Below are 22,617 nucleotides of genomic sequence, written 5' to 3' on the forward strand. Positions count from 1 at the left end.
TCGAAAATGCTTTATAATCGCTAAAACCGAAAACAACTAAATATATTATATTTAATATATTTATAACAATAAATGTCTTTTAAAAATGTAGTCGGCGTATACGCTGACTTTGAAATAAAGTTAGCAATTTACTTTTCTAAATAATTAAATACAATTAAACAAAAGTTAAACTATTGTGTTGTGTTTTTCACTTGTAAGCTGCATATTCACCGCATGAAATGTGTGTTAGCATTGTCAAACCACACATTAGTGTGAGAAAATAAAAAATATACTACGGGAGAGAACTTCATATGTGTCCTCATATGCCTTGTTATGAGTATCTTTCTTCTCTATCGAAATATATCGTATGTTTATATTTGATTTAAACGCAGTTTCCTTTCGACACATTTAAATCACACGTCAATAGCGCCGTCATGCGAAAATGGGTCTTATGCGTTTCAGCAAGCGTTTGTTAAACCCAACATGTGCTTTTGCGCAGTCAGGCCATAGGCGATGCTGTTCGCTTTAAAATCACTCAATATGCTATGTTTCTCCTTACCAGAAGGAGGGATAGCTGAGTGGGCTATTTATATGATGGGCGAATATGGAATAAGACCCATTTTTGCATGACGAGGGTCATTACAAATCTCATTGCGAATTGAAAATGCCACATTTAAGAACAATGCTTTTTGATACAAAATTGAATTCAAAATAGCAAACTTGTTAATAATGGCAGCCTATCCACACATTAAGGAATGATTTCCAGACGTGCTGACCAAGTACGGCAAACATTGTGGTATGATAATTAAACGATTTTCTCTTATCGTGACACTATACTATTTCGCTAATGATTGTTTACTCATCTTGGAGGCGAAAGTGAAATTCTGCGAGATTGATTGTAACGCGTAATTGTAACAGGGCCACAATTTGTGTCGTTTGAGCATACAGAGAGAAGTCCGGAATTCCTTACACTGAACAGTGCTGCATCCTTTGAATTGAGCACATACGCAGTGATTTAGCAAAAATTCAGAGGTTGTATCTCGAATCAGCTTATTAAATATTTGAAAATATTCATGCGTGTTTGTTGGCGTTATGTAAAAGTCACCAAGATGAAAACTGAAACAGCTACACCTAAAAGCGCATTAGTGCTCTATACCTATGTTTATGTTAGCGTTGTTGACACCGTGTGAACTGCTCGGGTAACAAGTAAAGCATAAACAGCAATGTTTATATACTTTTATTCCTCCATATACAAGATACGAAGATTATTGTATATTTTGAATTTGTATATGGTGTCAAAAATCAAAAATTTTGTACACGGAACTTTCATTATGAATTTATATTCTTGGTGAGATAGTCATTTGATATTAGAAAAATATTCCTTTAATATGATGGTGACTGCAAATTTTCTTTATATTAAGTTCGCATAACCATTTTCATCATACTTTCTATGCTTTCAGAACTTCCAAAAAGCATGTTTTTTTTTTATTTTGTCTTAGTTATTTCTATGAAATAATAAGGATGATAAAAAGTGCACACAAATTCGACCCGTGCGCTATGACACACACTTTATAAAGTTGAATGGCGTGTGTTCATTTTAAACTTGCGATTGATTTTCAAAAATTAATTGCGTCTTAAATTATGCAACAGCGAACATCTCCAGTGCCTTCAGCGCTTTGATTTGCATTGCAATGCGCCAAATTGATAGCTATACACCTATGGAGTTTATTGTTGAAATCTTGAATCATATCTAAGATAGAGCCCTGAAAAGTTACAACATACCTTAACAACAATGCGACCATATGCCATGTGCTGCCAATGTATCTTCAGACCAGCTTGCCCAAATGAAAATGCGTTAAATATAAAATGATATAATATACAAACCTTCCATCAGCTGACTTGTTAGTGCATAATAGACTGATGACACAAAATTGTTTTCATAAAAGTACTATCATAGGTCTTAACCCCAAGCAGTTCTATTACTGGTATAAAAAGAACAACAAACTTCAGAAATCTGTAACCACCACCCCCCTAGCATCTAAAATGCATGTCAAGTTGCAACACCTGATATCATACTTTGAACATACTTATTTTAAAACGATTATCCTATATTCAATTTGATATTCTGACATAAATTCTTAAATTTTATGTCTATAAATAGGTGTGAAATTTGAAAAAGCCAAGCTTTCATTTTATTCTTATTTAATACCACAACCTTAACACACCCGCACAAAACATTTTTGGCAAAATATCCAAAGTTGTGAATAAAATTTAATCAATCAATTGGAGGTAACTCTAAAAGTGCCCATTTTATTTTTTGACTGAGTAATCTCCCTTAACAACCGTATGGTCTCCGAAATCACTTCCATAATACATCAAATGCACATGATAAAAAGGTTGATGTTCTACATCACCCATTCTTTTGGAACCTTTCGGTTGGCCAAAAGGAGTATTGCTTTCATAGTTTTTAAAGATAAAGGAAAATAAGGTGGGATCTCAGCTAATTTTGTTCTCAAATATTCAAATGTTTAAAAAACATCCCTCAAAATGTTTTTGTGTTAGAAATAATTGGGCTAATTCTTTTGCTCTACAGAGACCTAATTCAATTGGGCCATCAACAGATCTTTCACTTTATTTTAAGTGAATTCTACCTAAGTGACACTGATGCAGCTGTACCAGTAAAACATCACATTGATTGTTCTTCTATATTTTACTTAACTCCTTGTGAAAATTCCAGTGCTTCCCATTTAGATTTTTCTCAAGGCGGACACAATGTAGCTTGGGGAAGATGAAAAAAAGATTTGTGTACCACTAGAATTCATAAGGTCTTTAACCCTTTGCATGCTGGGAAATTTGTCGTCTGTTAAAATGTCGTCTGCTGAATTTTTTAAATTAGAATTTTCTTCGATTTTTTTCAAAGAATACTATCAGAATAGCAAACAGTTTGGATCCTGATGAGACGTCACGTTCTGTGGCGTCTCATCTGGATCCAAACTGTTTGCAAAGGCCTTCAAAATTCGGTTCCAGCACTGAAAGAGTTAATTCCTCTCTACGCCATGCCAGCCTACCCACCTTCCATCTGGTTCTCCTGCTTGGTCTGCAGCTGTCGTATGGTGTCCACATGCTGACCAGACAGGGTCGCCATGGCTACCGCGTGCTTGTCCTCCAGCTGGCCTATGTACTGCTCATGGGACCTGCGCAGCTCCGATATCTCATGGGCCTTCTGAGCCTTCACTGAAAACAAAATCATACAAAACTACAAGTATAAGAAGAAATACTCAAGATGAAACCATACAATATCACATGGTCTAAAAAAAGATTTCAGGGCCTGGGCCTGAAACTTATTGGGGTCAGGCGTTGTATCCACATTTAAGGGACATGGCCTGAAACTTACAATGTGTTGCATCCACATATTAGGGCCAGGGCCTGAAACTTTATGGGACCAGGTATTGTATTGATATATCAGGACCTGGATCGGAAATTTCAGGGGCAAGGGGTTGTATCAACATATCAGGGCCAGAGTCTGAAACTTAATGGGCCAGGAGTTTATCAACATATTAATGCCAGGGCCTTAAACATTATGGGGCCGTGGGTTGCATCCAAATTTGTAGACCATATTAAGATTGTATGATACAAGTAATTGTTTCTTTCTTTTATCTCTTCCTCAATTTGGACAAGTTCAGAAATCAATTAAATTCCTTACTTTATTGAACTCTATTATGCAAAGTAATTCCCATGTCAACGGTCATACAATTAGTTGACCAGTCCCCTCTGGCCACTGATGCAGACATCTAGACAATGCAGAGTTGATTTTAATAATTACAGTATAACATGAGTGTAAATTGTCATTGACATTTACTAGTCTATTTTGCTTCATTGCAATGTTATTTCTGAGGATGATGAACATTTGAGCATGCTTTGATACTGAGATGATTCAAGACAAACATTACCAGCTATTAAAGTCTATGTGCTATTTAATTTGTTTGAAAAAGATGACATTGTTTGCACCATGCAACTATATGCTTGATGATTCTATAGTCTTACTAACAAGAGAAAGTATTGAACAGAAACAAGAGGATCCATATGAGCTTACTTAAATCTATAACTTTAAATATACCTGTGCATGCAGTTTGTATTTTCATAAATTTCTTGAAACATAAAACTGATTGTATTATATATGATTGTATGTTTTCAACTCCATGTATATACACCCTTAGAGTATATGTACATGAACTTCTCACTATATAACATGCACGCATGTAATATTATTTGGTGAAAATAAAATTTTGCACAAAAAAGAAGATTCAGATAAAACCTTGGCTTAATTAATTATTTGTTTGTATAAAGTCGATGGAATTGTTCCAATCTTTATGATTTAATGTTACATGCAAGTTTTGTCAGATACAACATGGAAGACTTAAATTGGCGGTTATTGTCATCATGTTATTAGGAAACAAGAGATGTGTTTGTCAGAAACACAATGCCCCCTATTGCGCAAGTTTGAAATTTTTACTTTTGACCTTTGACCTTGAAGGATGACCTTGACCTTTTACTACTCAAAATGTGCAGCTCCATAAGATACACATGCATGCCAAATACCAAAGTTGCTATCTTCAATATTGCAAAGTTATGACCAAGGTTAAAGTTTTGGTTAAAGTTTTGGACACACACACATACAATGACATACAGGCCAAAAACAATATACCTCAGATCATTCGATCCAGGGGCATAAAACATATAGGCATTGGTACAGTGATACATCTAACAGATTCTTAGATACATCTAACAGATTCTTAGAATGATGTCATTTTCTGTGAATGTTGGATGCCTCTGCAAGTTTTTATATGTGACAAAAGGACTATACAAGAATAAACAAGAGATTGACAAGCAATATTGTCCCCTACCGGTGAAACTCCACCCTTGTCAGAATTTAAAAATAATGATATTTATTGCCAAAGCAACCATAATTCTTGACGTAGGAACAAAATGAAATGACATGCATAATCTCCATATTGCCATCTGTCCATGTTTCAAGTTTCATGAAAAAATATGAAGAACTTTTTAAGTTATCACAGGATCCAGAAAAGTGTGACAGACAGACTGACTGACAGACTGAGCGCAAACCATAAGTCCCCTCCGGTTTCATCGGTAGGGGACAATAAGCTAGTCAGTCTCCTATTAATGTTAACAGGCAAGAGTCACATTTATTCAGCTCATATTAAGCCTTTTTTTTTTTACAAGAGCTTAGATAATTAGAGCTTTGTAAAAACTAAGACACATACCCAAAAAACAACTACAAACGAACCAAAATGCTTATTTCCGTGGTAAACAGATAATGCGGGAGCCTTACATGCACTGATCTCGCCCTCATGCTGAGCAGTCAGGGTCTCACGCTGGTACTGCAGGGATCGCTCCATCTCGACCTCAAGGCTCTGTATGTACTCCTTGTGTCTCTCCTTCATCTGGGTCACTATGCCCTCCAGGTTGCTCTTGGTCGTCTGAAGGCTCTCAATGCTGGCCCGGTCCCCCGCCGCAGCCTTCTGCAGGGATGCAATCTCCCGCTCCAGTCTCGGACATGAGAAGGCTTTCAGCTGCAATATGGGGTCATAGATTATTCTGGCGTGTTTTTTTGTTTGCATGGTGTGAGGTAGAAATATTGAAGTGATATTTCAATAATTTTTTTTTTTCATTCTTCAAATATATTTGAGTTCTGCTCTGTGAAAAGGGGGTTTAATGCATGTGCAGCCTGCACAGCCTCATCAGGGCAACATTTTACACTTTTATGATATTTTTTGTTTCCAGAAAGTCTTTTCTTAGCAAAAATCCAGTTTAGGCGGAAAGTGTCGTCCCTGATTAGCCTTTGCAGACTGCATAGCCTGTCTGGACTGCACAGGCTAATCTGGGATGACACTTTTGGCACATGCATTTAACCCCCTTTTCACAGAGCACAGCTCATAAATATTATAAATACCTCTATAAATCGTATATTATGCGCATTTTGGAAAAAGGTGATAGGGTATCATGTTTGAGGTTGATTATTATGAATGTTTGTCATTTGTCACTTTAACAAATTTAATTTTAAAATTTTAATTTCATAAGGTATATTTCTTGAAAACTTATGACCATAATACTCATTTATTTCAATGCTTTACTAAATTGCATGTTGCCTTTGTCGTATCACTTAAGCATGTTAAATAATTCTAAATTCTTCTGCCTTGACAAATAAATTCTTTTTACAATTTTTTCTACTGATTAAGACTTGAGTAAATAAATTCTGATATGATTATCATGGATTTAATATATGGACATATTAATTCAAATGATTGGCCGTTCGAAGTTAACACAAGGCAGGTAGCCTCTGTTGTCTTCATTGCCAGACATTTAAATGTGACTAATATGTCAAGTATTTTGGAAAAAATAGATTAAACATGGTATATAACCTCCTTGCAAACAGATATTTAACTACCAAATACCCCAACCCTACCCTCCTCAGTATGCCAATTATCATCTCATAAATTGATGGCAGCTGATATCCAATTAATGGTTGATACATGAAAGTCATCTGCACTGAACCAAAAATACGACTTTGCACATACACAATTTTGGGAAGGTTTTTTTTGCAAAAAGATATATAATGAATATTTCAATCTGAATTTAGGTTGTAAAAATGCAACTTTTTTTTTTATTATATGAAAATTCATTCCCACCCTTTAATTATAATTTTTCAACACATAAATAAAGAACAGCTTTGATGAACTCATAAGAATCCATTAAAAAAGGTATCGAGTTAAGCTCCATACAGAAAAACAACAACAATATAGGCAATAATTATTGCAAAAAGAGTCATGCTCCTATTGCTCTTGACCTCTCATTCTTGTCTTTTATCATCATACAAAGTCTAATTTGAACTTTTCAAGAACTAAATCGTATTTACACTTCACAAGGAAAGCGAAACCAACAGACTGTGAAAAGCCCACAGACAGGGTAGGGGGAGGGGCTTAAAAAAGCCCTACACAGTAGACTCACCTCATGTGCCAAGTAGTTGACGGTGGTGGCCATGCCTTCGAAGCCGAGGTTGCTGGTCTGCAGCTGGAGCCGGACCATGTTCAGTTGCTTGGTGCGCGTCTCACAGAGGGCCTCCAGACGCTGAACCTCCTGTGCGTGAATCTCAGCTGAGACTGTCTCCACCACCTTCACTTCCTTCTTGGATTTGCTTGTCTTGTTGCGGTTCTGGTCTGTAATGAAGGAAAACGGGTGTGAAATCAAATGTTGCTTGCGTGCACTGGACAAAAAAGTAGCAACGTTCTGAGTGTGCTGTTGATTAAAGTTTGTAATGGTTTGGGTCAGCTTTTTACCCATTTATGCCTGGTGGACTCTCTCATCCTTCTAAATTGGATCAGTTTATTTCCAAAATTAGGGATGTCTAGTATATATATTTCTATATTACGAATATTTCTTACAGAAATTCATTTAAGCAAACAGCGCAGACCCTGATGAGACGCCGCATCATGCGGTGTCTCATCTGGGTCTACGCTGTTTGCAAAGGCCTTTTTTCTAGACGCTAGGCATGAATGGGTTAATGAAAGTTTGCAATGGTTTCCGTCTGCTGTTAATAAAATATTGTAATGTTTGTGTCTAAAATAGATGAAAAAGGTATAGTATGCTATTACTGAAAAAGTGTGTTTTGTTTCTGGTCCGCAATACTGGTTGACATGTACTGCCTACCTATACATTGTTAAGTAGCATGAATTGAATTAAGACTTAATTTTTATATGTTATTACAGGAATTTTAGTAAATTAATAAAAGAACAGTATTTCACTAAAACTTAATGTAGATTTGTTCAGATAACATTTTGTAACCAATGGGTGTATATCATCACATTATTGGAATATAAGATTGTAGTTTAATAACATTTCAATCAACAGATCTCAAACAACTGGATGGGCCAACAAGAAGGAGTGAACACAGGTAGAACAAAGGAAATATACTACTTGAGAATTATATACATAACGATAATAACAGAGATAGTTGCCACTCAGAACATCTATAGATATCTGCACATGAAACTCAATTATCTTGAACATTTTAAAGCATATACAATATTCAAGACATGTGAAACAAACTGATGCATTATCACTAGAAAAATAATCTCCAAATGCTTTAGACAGCTGCATTTATTGCCATTAAAATTATGTATTTCATGCAGTAATATAGATATATGAAACAAGACTATTGCCAAGCAATATATGTCCCCTACCGGCTCCACTATTGTAAGTTTTTTTATTTGTTGCCACAGCAACCAGAATTCTTGATGTAGGAACAAAATGAAAAGATGTGCATTATCTCCATATTGCCATCTGACCACGTTTCAGGTTTCATGAAAAAATATGAAGAAATTTAATCTAAAGTTATCGCAGGATCCAGAAAAGTGTGACAGACAGAAAGACTCACAGACAGACGCACAGAGCACAAACCATAAGTCCCCTCCGGTGAAACCGATAGAGGACAACAAAGAGGCTTGCAGTGGGAGATCTGGGCTCATGTTATGCCCTCCGACTGATCCAGTACAACACTTTCCAATGGATTATTTGTTTCAATAAATTCCATTTTTTCCACAAACCCACAGCAGGCAACCAGAGCTGTCCTGGATCAACCTATGGGCATCACACAGGCTTATTCTGCAGGACAACACTTTGCACACCATGAGATAAGCCCAGATCCCCATGGCCTGCCTCAAACACTGTGGGAAACATGAGTTGGGAATTAATCTCATAGTCATAAGTCAAAACCTGAACAGGCACAATAAACAGGATTATAATCGTGAGAATCTGGTGGAGAGATTAGGTCGTGGACATATAATGCAAATAAATAACTGACTGGCATTAACTAAAGAATCCTTGGGCATAAAATCCCATCAGAGAATTCATTGAGTATTACCTACTTGAGTGTTCACTGATGATAATTTTCGCCCATAATCTTGGCCTACTGTACCGCTAAACACAAAAAAAACATCACTTGAAGATCTTTTAAAGAGTTTAGCTATTACAGGATGACTGTAGGCAATATGTCGAACCTTTCATCATTCATGCCTATGATTATTCAAAAAGCTGCACCATGCACATTTTAACCTTTGACCTTTAGTGTCATCTTGACCTTTACTCAAGGGGGCAATAAAATGCACATTACAAGTCTTCACCACATGGTGAACATTTGATGGATCATAGAGTAACAGTTGGGGATGGAGAGTTATGGCAAATTTTAACATTTTACCTTCAGTGTGACCTTGACATTTGAGCTAGGGAAATGGCTGTTGAACATGACTCCAAATGGAGAACTTCTATGGTTAACTATAATACAAATGTAAAACTGCATAACAGATGAATATAAATATTACATTCCATACATATTGTATATGAGCAAATGAAATATTTGACCTCTCAGTGTGACTTTTGGGGTAGGGAGATGGGTGTTACAATATGTCACACATATTTTGCTGCTGCTTAACATTTGTGGATATTTAATTTAAAATTGCATATTAAAGACAAATTACAGTCCATACAAGCTAAAAAGTTGAAAATCATGCATGCACTTGTTAATGCATAAACACTGTACAATTGTGCAGCTATATTGAATTTTCTGCAAGCGGACTGGACAAAAAGCCCATTTTGATCTCATTGACTTCAATAATAACCTAACAATTCATTTATTGTGCATTTTTTTCTGTGATAATGGCTGGTAAGTAAGGCAAATTGACACGACTAAATCAAAGACAGATTCAGTCAACTGGCCTGGAAAATGAAAATCTATTCTTTCAAGATCCATTGAACACTTTCCAAGAATTGCAATATCAAATTATCAATTAGTAAGCCGCACAAGAAATTAATAATGGGTGGTGCATGGATTCAACTTATCAAGCTGCTGGTGCCAACAATAAGCAGACTGCCTGTTCCTGTTCAACAAAAGATTACGTAACAAGAAATTTGTTTATAATTGGCTCTTTGTTCCTTGGCATGTATGCATTTAACGGCTTCCTATTTTATGCAGTGAATTATTATGGCATAGAATTAAATTTGATTATGTAAGCTTCTGTCCAAACTATTTTATACAAAAGGATAGACTTAAGAATTGTGAAAGTTTAAGACTATATTTTAATATCCTGCTTTAAGAATTGTGAACAAATATTGAATATAAATAATGAAACATGAGATAGACTTTGCAGCTGTGAATTTAAGATCTATTCTATGGTTATCGTTCAAAGAATTGTGAACAACAGGGATGAATGTTAATGATTACAGTGTGTCACAGAAAAATAATTGAATACATCAATTATTGCATCACAAAACTGCATGCTATACAGAGGCAATAAAACATTAAACTACATCACTTTTCTACAACCTATAAACTTTGGGATTGAAAAAGAAACAAGCAAAAATGACTTCTTCCAAATCTAACAATATTCAAACATTGACAAATATGAATTGCCAATTGTGCTAGATGGAAGGATGGATGACAAATGCATGTTCAATGAGGACTAATGGACGAATGCTCCAAGTGCACTTCAAGCATAAATAAAGTTAGGATCAATAACATCAAACTTTTTGAGTTTAAAATTCTTTTGAACAATGATACATAATCAGTGCTCCAGCTAGGCCTAAATCGAAGGGCGCCGCGCCCTGCCCTCCCGAACCTCCGCCCTGCCCCCCCCCCCCCCTCAAAAAAAAAAAAAATTTTTTTTTTTTTTTTTTTTTACATATGATAATTCATATATCTCTTATTACATTGTAATTAGTTTAATCCTCATTGTAGACATTATATTTGAATGGTTTGATAATAATGGGAATAATACAATTATTTATAACATATAAATTAACATGCAATAGAAAGCATTCCAGAAACACCCGCGCGCTCAAACGTGCCCTTTCCACAAAATACTGCGCGTCGAAAGTGCCCTTTTCACAAAATACTGCGCGTCGAAAGTGCCCTTTTGACAAAAAGCCACCCTGCCCTTTTCAAATTCTAGCTGGAGCACTGCATAATGGTGTGTATACCAGTGGTCTCACTTATTACATTTCAGACTGGGTCTGTGAAAACTGGATTAAATGCATGCGTGTAAAGTTTTGCCCCAGATTAGCTTGTGCAGTCTACACAGGCTAATCAGGGAAGCCACTTTTTGCATTTTTGAGCTTTCTTGATGTTAACCCTTACAGTGCTGGAACCGAATTTTGAAGGCTTTTGCAAACAGTTTGGATCCAGATGAGACACCACAGAACGTAACGTCTCATCAGGATCCAAACTGTTTGCTATTCTGATAGTATTCTTTGAAAAAAATCGAAGAAAATGCGAATTTTATAAATTCAGCAGACAACATTTTAGCAGACAACAAATTTCCCAGCATGCAAAGGGTTAAGCTCATTAGTCTTATTGTAATTGGACAAACATGAAAACATTACATGTCTGCTGGCAGAAATACAATCATGGCAAGAAGGGGTGGTAATGTCATTCATTTGGAGAACAAATCAAGGGTTTCTGCCCAATTGAAACTGCTACAGACCATGTTTCAGGGAACATTGTTTATACAGTACGCCTGGTTCATTTCAAGCACCTGTAGAAGTGATTAACTGAGGACCAAAACATGTACTTATTATTTTTTTCTTAGAACCAGTCAAATGGAAATGGAAGGACTAAATCTAATATCAACAACTTACTTAAACATACACAATTCTATACACGCAAAGAAAAATATACAACTCTTTAGAACAAATAACCGCACATTTCATGATTTCAAGTTTTAAGATTTTGTAAGCTTACATCTACCAAATGTGTTAAATGTGTTGCTATTTTTTATTTAAGAGAACTACCATTCATCTCATTTAATACTTTTTAACTCATTTAACACTTTATGAGCATTTTATTTGCAAGATATAAAATTCACAAAATGCTCATTTCATTGAACATGATAGCATTGATAAGAAAAGAGATCAATAGAGGGAAACAAGCTCAAAACAGATCAATACTCTTCAAAAGAGGTCTTTTGAAAGGGAAGGACTGAGTAAACAAATCCAAACCTAGATTTTAACATGAAAACAAACAGCCAAATTGGTTTTGTCACAAGGCATAATGGTGATACCAGGCATATCTATATGTGAAGCGTGCTTATTATTTGGTTTGTTTGGGGACGAATTCCCTTATTGAAAAAATAGTGTATTTAATGCACATTAAATGCAGGGGTATTGGCACCATATTTTAAATGCATTTCATGCACATTAAATGAACACTTAATGCAGAAAATTAACTTAATCCAAATACATGCGTTACAAGGGTATCAATGCTCCTGTTGATGAAAACTTTGTACCATACCATTAGTACACTTTGAGTTTATTTTCAGTGTTTTTACGTAAATTTTAAGTACACAAACGTTTGATGCACATTAAATTCGCTATTTGAGAATGGCCATAGATATAATTTTATGACCCAAATCCTATAATACAAGTTAAATAATGCCTTGACAGGAATCAAGCCCACCCTCCTGAGATTTGTTGTTCAGCAATCTACCTTCTGTATGCGCCAGCATGCCATTGACAAAACTGGCCTTAATGGGTATGAGTTTATGATTTTCATCACTTTGTGCAGTCCAAAACAGACTGAGTATGAGTTTATGATTTTCATCACTTTGTGCAGTCCAAAACAGACTGGGTATGAGTTTATGATTTTCATCACTTTGTGCAGTCCAAAACAGACTGAGTATGAGTTTATGATTTTCATCACTTTGTGCAGTCCAAAACAGACTGAGTATGAGTTTATGATTTTCATCACTTTGTGCAGTCCAAAACAGACTGAGTATGAGTTTATGATTTTCATCACTTTGTGCAGTCCAAAACAGACTGAGTATGAGTTTATGATTTTCATCACTTTGTGCAGTCCAAAACAGACTAATCTGGGAAACATTGTCATTTTTTTACGACAGTTTCTTGTACATTAAAAAAGCTTTTCTCAGGCTCAATTCAGACTGTCTGCAGAAAGGGCCATCCTATTATAATAGGATATGGATTCTGAATAAAACCTTTCTTAAGTGCATGAATGCTCAAATTTCCTAGAATACCCCTATATACACCTTTCAAGAAAGGAACAATGTTAGGTTGAGTGTTTGAAATGTTGCATTTGACTTCATGGCAATCAAGTATCAATAGCAGTGTTTCTAAGGGTCATAAATTCAATAATGATGGGAAATAGCAAATTGAGTTACTGTAAATTAGTAATTTAACAACTATTATGTGTTTATAAAAAAACAAGAGATGTGTTTGTCGGAAACACAATGCCCCCTATTGGGCCGCTTTGAAGCCATCTATTCAACCTTTGACCTTGAAGGATGACCTTGACCTTTCACCACTCAAAAATGTGCAGCTCCATGAGATACGCATGCATTTTAAATATCTAGTTGCTATCTTCAATATTGCAAAATTGACCTTTGACCTTGACCTTGAAGGATGACCTTAACCTATCACCACTCAAATGTGCAGTTCCATGAGATACACATGCATGCCAATTATCAAGTTGCTTAATCTTCAATATTTAAAAAGTTATGGCCAAGTTTTCGGACGGACAGAATATTTGACATTTGACCTTGAAGAATGACCTTGATTTTCACCTTTCACCACTCAAAATGTTCAGCTCCAGGAGATACACATGCATGACAAATATCAAGTTGCTATCTTCAATATTTAAAAAGTTATGGCCAATGTTAAAGTTTTCGGAAGGACGGAATATTTGACATTTGACCGTGAAGGATGACCTTCACCTTTCACCACTCAAAATGTGAAGCTCCATGAGATGCACATGCATGCCAAATATCAAGTTGCTATGTTAAATATTGAAAAAGTTATGACCATTAAAGAGTTCTGACGGACGGACAGACTGACATACTGACCGACGGACAGTTCAACTGCTATATGCCACCCTACTGGGGGGCATAAAAATGTACGATACCTACAGGAGACATTAAAAGCCGTCAAAAACATGAACATTATCAGTGCGACCTTATAATAGCCTTTTATCAGCAACAGTATCAACTCAACCGCACAGTCAGTCTTTATCCTTATTTCTATTCCATTATTGAAATCAGGTTGGTCACAATACATTACGTTGCTCCTGAATATGGAATATTGGACATTTATTGCCAAGTTTGGAATACTGATTAATTATCCATTAATTACCATTTTTTGATCACATATTTTTAAAAGGATCTTTAGGAATAATACTATAATGCATATGTATTGCAATATATCTCAAAGCAAAACAGTGCTATAATTGACCCCTGTCATGTGAACATGGGTCTTATGCCATATGCAACCAGCATCACTACACGTACAGACCAGCCTATGCATTTGCACAGTCTGGTCGGTATCTATGCTGGCCACATATGGCAGTAAACAAATAAGACACATTTTTGCATGATGCAGCTCAAATTGTGAACAGATGAATAAATTAACACATGCATACCGTATCTAGTCATGACATACTCCTTCCTCTGCTCTAGGGGACGCCCTAGCCTGCAGGAACGCAAAATAACATCCACACTCTGCCACTGTGCCCGTATACGGTCCTTAGAAAACATGCTGAACCAGGTATTTCCCATTAGATAAGCTAGCTGTCTACATCTTATAATGCAAGAAATAGCAATTGTCACTCAAAGACCACATCATCTTCACATATTTGTCCATCCAAATAATAAATATACTCCACATTCATGCAATCTGTAATGTACTCCATAAAAGAATTTTAATATTTCCTATTTATTGTTTTTCAAATGCTGAGATAAAAACTTTACAGGCTCTTTTTCCATCCTACACTAACTCCATAAAAGAATACATGCTTTTTTATCAACTGTTTACCACTATTGAATGAAAATATTGAAGAGGATTATGCAAATTGACAACTCAATTTTTTTTCATAAAACATCCATTCATTCAGCAGAGACAAAAAGTACAGCGTTGTTCGCATAATGATAGTCACTCGGTGCCGTCACCCATGAATGCTGTCATCACACTCACAGCAACCCAGATATTATAATTATTAGGGTCAATCCTGTCCCACTTCATGTTCAAAGGTACACCTGGGCAAATGCCTTGCAGCAGTTAACATAATGCACACATTCTCTCAGAAGGGTTATCATCAAATTCTACCCTTTATCAATTTTGACAAACAGTAGTATTTATACACTGTATTGAAGCACTCGGGGGTTATCATGACAGTTTGGTCTAACTCTTAACATTTAAACTGAATCAATCTTTTACTAATTCTGTATAAATGAATACTTTGATGTTATCTATTCACTCGCACCGATAATTAAATACATTTTTTTTCAAAATTACAATAATTGAACAGCATATAGCCCGAACACTGAATGATCTTCATCATTCTGATCTCTTTTATTTTTAAGATAACCCCATATCAGTCAAAGTTATCAATCAATCAACACTCATTTAATTCCATTCTGAACTTGGAGTCAATATAGATTCCACACTAACCCATATTAAAATTCAATTTGATAACAAGCAGAACTTATAAATTTAATAAATGTATTGATAAAAGAAATGCAAAGATGACCTTTTAGATTTGTTTCCACTCTTCATGGAATAATAATCCTTGTACACTCCTGGTTTATTTATTTAAGTTTTCTTTTTTTCTGTAAGTTGCGTTCAATGACGCAAAATCCAGATTTTAATTGGATTTCTTAACCTAATATATCTAACAATGTACCCATTTATTCACATAAAGCGGAGCTATTAAAATCACATTTAATGGCAAGACTTTCACAATTTCGAAATAAATAAATACGAAACAAGACCTTGATTGTTATTTAAAGTTTCACTTGTTTTTTAACAAATTTATTGTTAATCTTCACTTACGAAACTGCACTAAAAGTCTAGGCCACCTTGCTAAAAATTGACAGTTGAATTATTACGAGTCTGTTCTGCCCTTACACAAAAGTACTCCACATTTATTACGCATTAATTTAATAAATTCTTTCACAATCCATTTGGTTTACTTCAACCATTGCCTAATTAAAATTACAAAAACAGAGTATTTCATAAATGACATTAATTAAACCCAACGAAGCAAAACCTCTGGCCTTAATGACCATGTCAAGTTCAATAGCCCACTGTTTACCTTTGATACACTTTATTTGTTCTGCACCAGAAACAAAGGCCTATGTGTCAACAGTTTTATATATGGAGCCATTGGATATTTGAGACACCAGACATTCAATTTCAATCTTACACTTACCATGTGAGGAAGCCAGGTAAGCAATGGAAGCCCCTTTCATATCAATACCAAAATCTGACATGATCATATCGACAAATATTTGCTGGTTTGGCTCACACTTAAATTGTTTGGTCCCTTTGTGTAAATTAACTGCCATGGTTATTCAGTTTATTCATACAAAATGCAACTGTCATGCTACTATAACCATTTGGTATTTTAAGTTGATTATTCTAATTCAATCATTTCAGTTTGTCATCGATTGTCATCACACTACAAATAATAATTTATTATGAAAAAAGTTTTAAAATAAATTCAACACATTAAATAAAAAATTAATTAAACCACTTGACCAGAAGTAATTTATAAAATCATATCAATTGACCCTAACAACATTATGGCAGGAATAAACTAAAAACTCAGATTAGTGGGCCTTATATTTTAACCAGATTTGGTAAGGAAATTAGGGCAATGTTCAGATCAGTAAGCTTTACCAGATTAGAAACTTTAGGAACAACCAGATTAGGTAAGGAATAACAGTTATTTCCAAATCAGCAGGCCTTTATCAGATATGGGAAAAATATCAGATCATAAGGCTTTAACCTGATTGGAAAGGACTACCAGTACTTCCTGATTAATGAGCGTTAACCAGATTTTTGATGAAAGATAAGCATGCTTAGATTAGTATGCCTTATTCAGCATTGGGTAAGAAAAACCAGTAAATTCAGATCATTGGACTTAAGGTGCAGATCAATGGGCCTTAACCAGATTCCAGTGAGAATGCCAGTATGGTCAGATCAGTGGGCCTTTGTGAGAATGCCAGTATGGTCAGATCAGCGGGCCTTAACCAGATTCCAGTGAGAATGCGAGTGTGGTCAGATCAGTGGGCCTTAACCAGATTCAGGTGAGAATGCTAATTTGGTAAGATCAGTGGGCCTTAACCAGATTCAGGTGAGAATGCTAATTTGGTAAGATCAGTGGGCCTTAACCAGATTCAGGTGATAATGCTAGTATGGTCAGATTCAGTGAGGAGCGCCAGTTTCTTCAGTTCAATAGGCCTTAACCAGATCCCAGATGGAACATTTTCCAGCATGTTCAGTTAAATGGACCTTAACCAGATACAGGAATGAAAGTTTGTACAGTATGTTTAAATCAGTGGGGTCTGTACAGTATGTTAAAATCAGTGGGGTCTGTACAGTATGTTAAAATCAGTGGGGTCTGTACAGCATGTTATAATCAGTGGGCTCTGTACAGTATGTTTAAATAAGTGGGCTCTGTACAGTATGTTAAAATCAGTGGTGTTTGTACAGTATGTTTAAATCAGTGGGGTCTGTACAGTATGTTCAAATCAGTGGGGGCTGTACAGTATGTTAAAATCAGTGGGGGCTGTACAGTATGTTCAAATCAGTGGTGGCTGTACAGTATGTTTAAATCAGTGGGGGCTGTACAGTAAGTTCAAATCAGTGGGGGCTGTACAGTTAGTTCAAATCAGTGGGCTCTGTACAGTATGTTAGAATCAGTGGGCTTTGTACAGTATGTTAAAATCAGTGGGCTCTGTACAGTATGTTAAAATCAGTGGGGTTTGTACAGTATGTTAAAATCAGTGGGCTCTGTACAGTATGTTAAAATCAGTGGGGGCTGTACAGTATTTTAAAATCAGTGGGTCTGTACAGTATGTTCAAATCAGTGGTTGCTGTACAGTATGTTCAAATCAGGGGGGTCTGTACAGTATGTTCAAATCAGCGGGGTCTGTACAGTATGTTCAAATCAGCGGGGTCTGTACAGTATGTTCAAATCAGCGGGGTCTGTACAGTATGTTCAAATCAGCGGGGTCTGTACAGTATGTTCAAATCAGTGGGGGCTGTACAGTAAGTTCAAATCAGTGGGGGCTGTACAGTAAGTTCAAATCAGTGGGGGCTGTACAGTAAGTTCAAATCAGTGGGCTCTGTACAGTATGTTAGAATCAGTGGGGTCTGTACAGTATGTTAGAATCAGTGGGCTCTGTACAGTATGTTAAAATCAGTGGGCTCTGTACAGTATGTTAAAATCAGTGGGCTTTGTACAGTATGTTAAAATCAGTGGGCTCTGTACAGTATGTTAAAATCAGTGGGGGCTGTACAGTATGTTAAAATCAGTGGGCTCTGTACAGTATGTTAAAATCAGTGGGCTCTGTACAGTATGTTAAAATCAGTGGGCTCTGTACAGTATGTTAAAATCAGTGGGGGCTGTACAGTATGTTAAAATCAGTGGGCTTTAACACGATCTGATAAAATCTGTAAATGTATTGTACTGGTCCTCTACTAGTCATGACCAAGTTTAATACTGTGAAATCACAAATTTTTGCAGAGTTTCAATCATTCTGCTTTTCGTGCTCTTGCCATTGTGCTTATTTATCAACAATTTGAATATTTTCCAATTTTACCATTAGTCACATGGTCAGGCTACATTCGTCCGTCAATGAACAGAAGTTGATAGTTCTTAAAATATCCAGCTATTTCAACGTTTAAATCTGAAAAGTAATTCTATTCTATTTAAGTTGTGAGACAAAAACAAACATTAATTGTAGTCAAGTATAAATAGTACAAAAAATCCAAACTTGAAATGAGTATCTTTATATTTCTACTAACAGTGCTATATTAGAAACAAGAAATATCTTTAAAAAAGATATACGGCGTTGATTGTGGTTGCAGTTAATGAAAGGTAAAGACTTCAATTAATGAGATCAAAGATAGCGAATGTCTTTTTCTGTGCAGTTCTTAGCTGCAGCAAACGCAGTACGGGATGATACGCGGAGTTTTCGCGGCTTATTTTACATTATTACATATTGCTGGTCATAAACGTATAGATACAAAACAGAAAACCAAAAGAAGAATGGAAGTGAAATTAAAACATATGAGTCAACCGGCCACACGCAAAGTATCCGTATATATTTTAAATATTTATACGCGCGTTCTTCGAACAAACCTGTTTTAGTGGTTGGTCTGGCGTTGCTATTTGATTTGATTTTTTACAGTATCGAGAATCATTGCGCTCATGCTTAATTCATTAGTCAATATGATGGCATAATTCTTGTTAAATTAATTAAAAATAATATTTATCATGGTATTGTTGTAAAACACATTACGAATCTATTATTGACATATCATATGATATCGCTGGATATCTTCATTTAACATCTGCCTGGTCTAAAGAAAATTCCAGTTCACCTAGTTCACGCTAATTAGCGTCTTTATTATGTAACGATTATTTTCCTGGCCGCGAACTCCGATCAGCACATAGGGTAGAGACGCAGCGATGACCTGTATGTAAACTCTGACATTCACACACAGTGGCCGCAAATTGACCCGATATACCTCGCGAGTTGAAATGCAATGCATTAAAGTGAGTCTTCGCTTCCACTGCTCTCTATACTTTAACATGTTAACATGTTGACAGGAATATGGAAGTTAGTACTAAATATGATAAAATAGCCTTTAAGTGCAAACGTTTTTGCGCTGAAAATCTTCTGAAAATAAAAGGTGGACGCACAAACTGTATTGATGTCGAGATTGAGCGTAAAACTGTTCTATCTATTAAGCCTTTTCATTAGATATAAAATTGTTTCATGCTGAACACGCAGTAAAACAGTGTTACAAAGACGCGGACATGTTTCCAATGTTCTGGTCATATTCTCAAATCAGCCAATGCAGTCAATGAAGTGTATTCATCTGTACTTGGCCGCGGGAAGTTTTATTTGAATTCTATTGGACGCTAACAAAGGTCAGGCTAAGGTGAAAAGCTGGCTTAAAACAGCTTACGCCGAAAAAAACAGTGTGCATGTAGGTCTCAGTAATCCTTTACTGAAATGTGCCAAGTTTGAAAGAATGTGTAGTTATTGGTTAGGCCAAGATTGCACAATAATTGCATTTTTTCATCAATCTTACAGGTCTGTTCGACTTAACCTTGGACCTCACTACATCTGTACTACAAAGGCAAAAGTGGTAATTTGGTCATAATCAATTTAGACAACAAAACAATTCAAGATCAGTTAACTTTTGGTAGTTATCATTCAAAAATTGTTTGATCTATCATCGTTGTAACAAACTGGCAGACAGATGAATCAACAAAGCAAAGCAATTCACTTCTTCAAATGGCTATAAAATATTTAGACCTTACAAAGAACATGATAGAAATATCATTCAAAAGCATAATACATAATACAAGTACAAATCAAACTTGAAAATACTAATAAAACAACCTTTTATGTTTTAAATCAATCATAAAAATAAGTGAAAGCAATATAGATGACTAAAATAAAGTTAATGGATACACCCAGCCAGGTTTGAAGAAGAAATATATTATCTATGTCTAGGAAACTGCTGCACACTCATATTTTTAGCTCATGCATGTTCAATTCAATACCTCCGATAATAATTAATGGCACGCATCTCTGCTGGCAAAGCAAGAGTAATTAAAATCTGATGTTCAAGTGGTTTCCTATGTTTTATATTCTTTAGAAAAGTGTTCTCCAAGAGATTATGAAAGGAATATTATAGAAATTTAATGCTTCCAAGAAATGTGCAAAGGAGAAATCAATGTATTCCTCCCCATACGTATTATGGCTTAAATTGTGTTTTTGTTCTTTACGTTAACCCTTAACCCCTTATAAACGCACTTTGACGCATTTGTAGTCCCTTAGAAAATCTAATTAAATTTAAAATCTTTACTAGAATTGAGTTTTAAAGGCTTCATTTCCAACCTTAAGATACTGATGAGAAGCAAACAGCATAACACCTGAACAGACTGCGAGTTACTCGCAGGCTGTTCTGGTATTATGCTGGTTGCAAAAGCCATTTTCACTTTGCTTCCAAGTGGGAAATGGTTCAAGGCTCTCAAAACCTGTGATTTTGCCAAGAAATCACAACAACAAAGGCCTGCTTATTGGAAACAATTATACTGCTGGGTAAAAATACAACACTGTAAAACTCTCTTAAAACCACCAATCAATGCAAACAATTTTGATTGTCTTTTTTACATATTTAGGTTAAACCCTATTCTGCTGTGGGTTTTTTATATAAATTTCTGGGTTTCATACAGTGGCTATAAAATTGTTCGTTACCTGAAAGTCTGACACAAATTTTATGTGTTTGTCGTACATAACATCAACAGACCATACTTGGAAACACAAAAGTTACTGTATATACAAAAAATACAACAAATCTTACAGTCGCCACCAACTTACCCCTGTGAAACAACTTGTCAAAACTGAAGTGGGACACAAACCAAGACGCGGGTCGGCTTCGCCGATTGGAAGAGTTCTCTTTCTTGTTTTTCTCCCGTCTTCGAATGACGGGAGGCACTTCCCCCAAATTCTGGATATGGTTGCACGAGGTGTCCTCCAGTACAGTTGTATACACGGGCATCGTTCGTGTCCGTATGTAATCCACACGACGATCCATCGCGTCAACTCTCACAGCGGGAGAGCGTGAAAGCTCGAGATCTCGTGAATTCAGCTGCGTCAAATACATGTGCTCCTTTTGTTGTCACCAAACTGTTAGTTTTACTTTAGATGACCATCATAGTTGACGTTTTTGGGGGTCATTTAATTAACTTACAGAAATCTAATTTTGATCAAACAGACGTCCATGCAGTGGACAAGTCCAGTGGTCATTTAACTTTTCTAACATGAATAATTCCAATGCATGACCTTAGTTCATATATTCCAGTGTTTCATCTTCAATGTTTATGTTCCATAACAAATAGGCTGCTACTTGTAATTGGTACTTTAATTGCCAAATCTCTTGGTAGGATCCTTTGTTCAAAGTTATTTGTTTACTACAAGTTTTACAATCAAATATTGATTGCGTTCCAATCTTTGATGTCTTTGTTTGACTGCTGCTGTTTTGATCTTCACAGGATACAATTAATATGTTAGAATTTATGCACTCATCACCTGTAAATTATCTGATTTGGCTATAAACATAATATAAACAAATTCGAAACATCTTGCTGCATTTTATTGACATTGGTGTGGTCAGTATGTTCAATCTAGTTGCGACTTGCACCACTAAGAAACACCTAAACAAAGTTTAACGTATTTGACCTCTATTTTTAATAATTGTTACAATATTTTACCATAATTTGCCTGAAATTTGTTGTAAAAATGCTCATGATCGAACATCTTTCTTAAATGATCACCTAAAGCTTAAGGAGAATTATTATGATCATATAAAAATTATTCCACACAATTTCACGTTTTAATAATTCTGTCAAACAGAAGAATCACAGAAAATGCTGAATCCAAAACATTGTCCTCAGAACAGTCACAGCCAGAGTAGAAGGTTTATGTATAATCAGCAAAACCTTATCCTGCAGTAATTAATTTAGCTGCTTTAATT

The 22,617-nt window shown here is 35.6% G+C and overlaps 1 protein-coding gene across 2 annotated transcripts in view; it reads right to left on the reverse strand.

The window, feature by feature from the left end:
• The window catches only part of LOC127870987 (restin homolog), a 96,637-nt gene that overhangs the window by 23,815 nt on the left and 50,205 nt on the right, over positions 1 to 22,617 (reverse strand). For both annotated transcript variants that reach the window (XM_052413598.1, XM_052413597.1), the window contains exons 11-13: positions 7,006 to 7,214; positions 5,330 to 5,570; positions 3,052 to 3,213 (exon numbers count right to left, since the gene is read on the reverse strand). In XM_052413598.1, the coding sequence (XP_052269558.1) occupies positions 3,052 to 3,213; positions 5,330 to 5,570; positions 7,006 to 7,214 (612 nt within the window). The remainder of the gene's footprint in view (positions 1 to 3,051; positions 3,214 to 5,329; positions 5,571 to 7,005; positions 7,215 to 22,617) is intronic.

This window comes from Dreissena polymorpha, chromosome 3, assembly GCF_020536995.1.
Source record: "Dreissena polymorpha isolate Duluth1 chromosome 3, UMN_Dpol_1.0, whole genome shotgun sequence".
Classification (NCBI taxonomy): Eukaryota; Metazoa; Mollusca; class Bivalvia; order Myida; family Dreissenidae; genus Dreissena; species Dreissena polymorpha.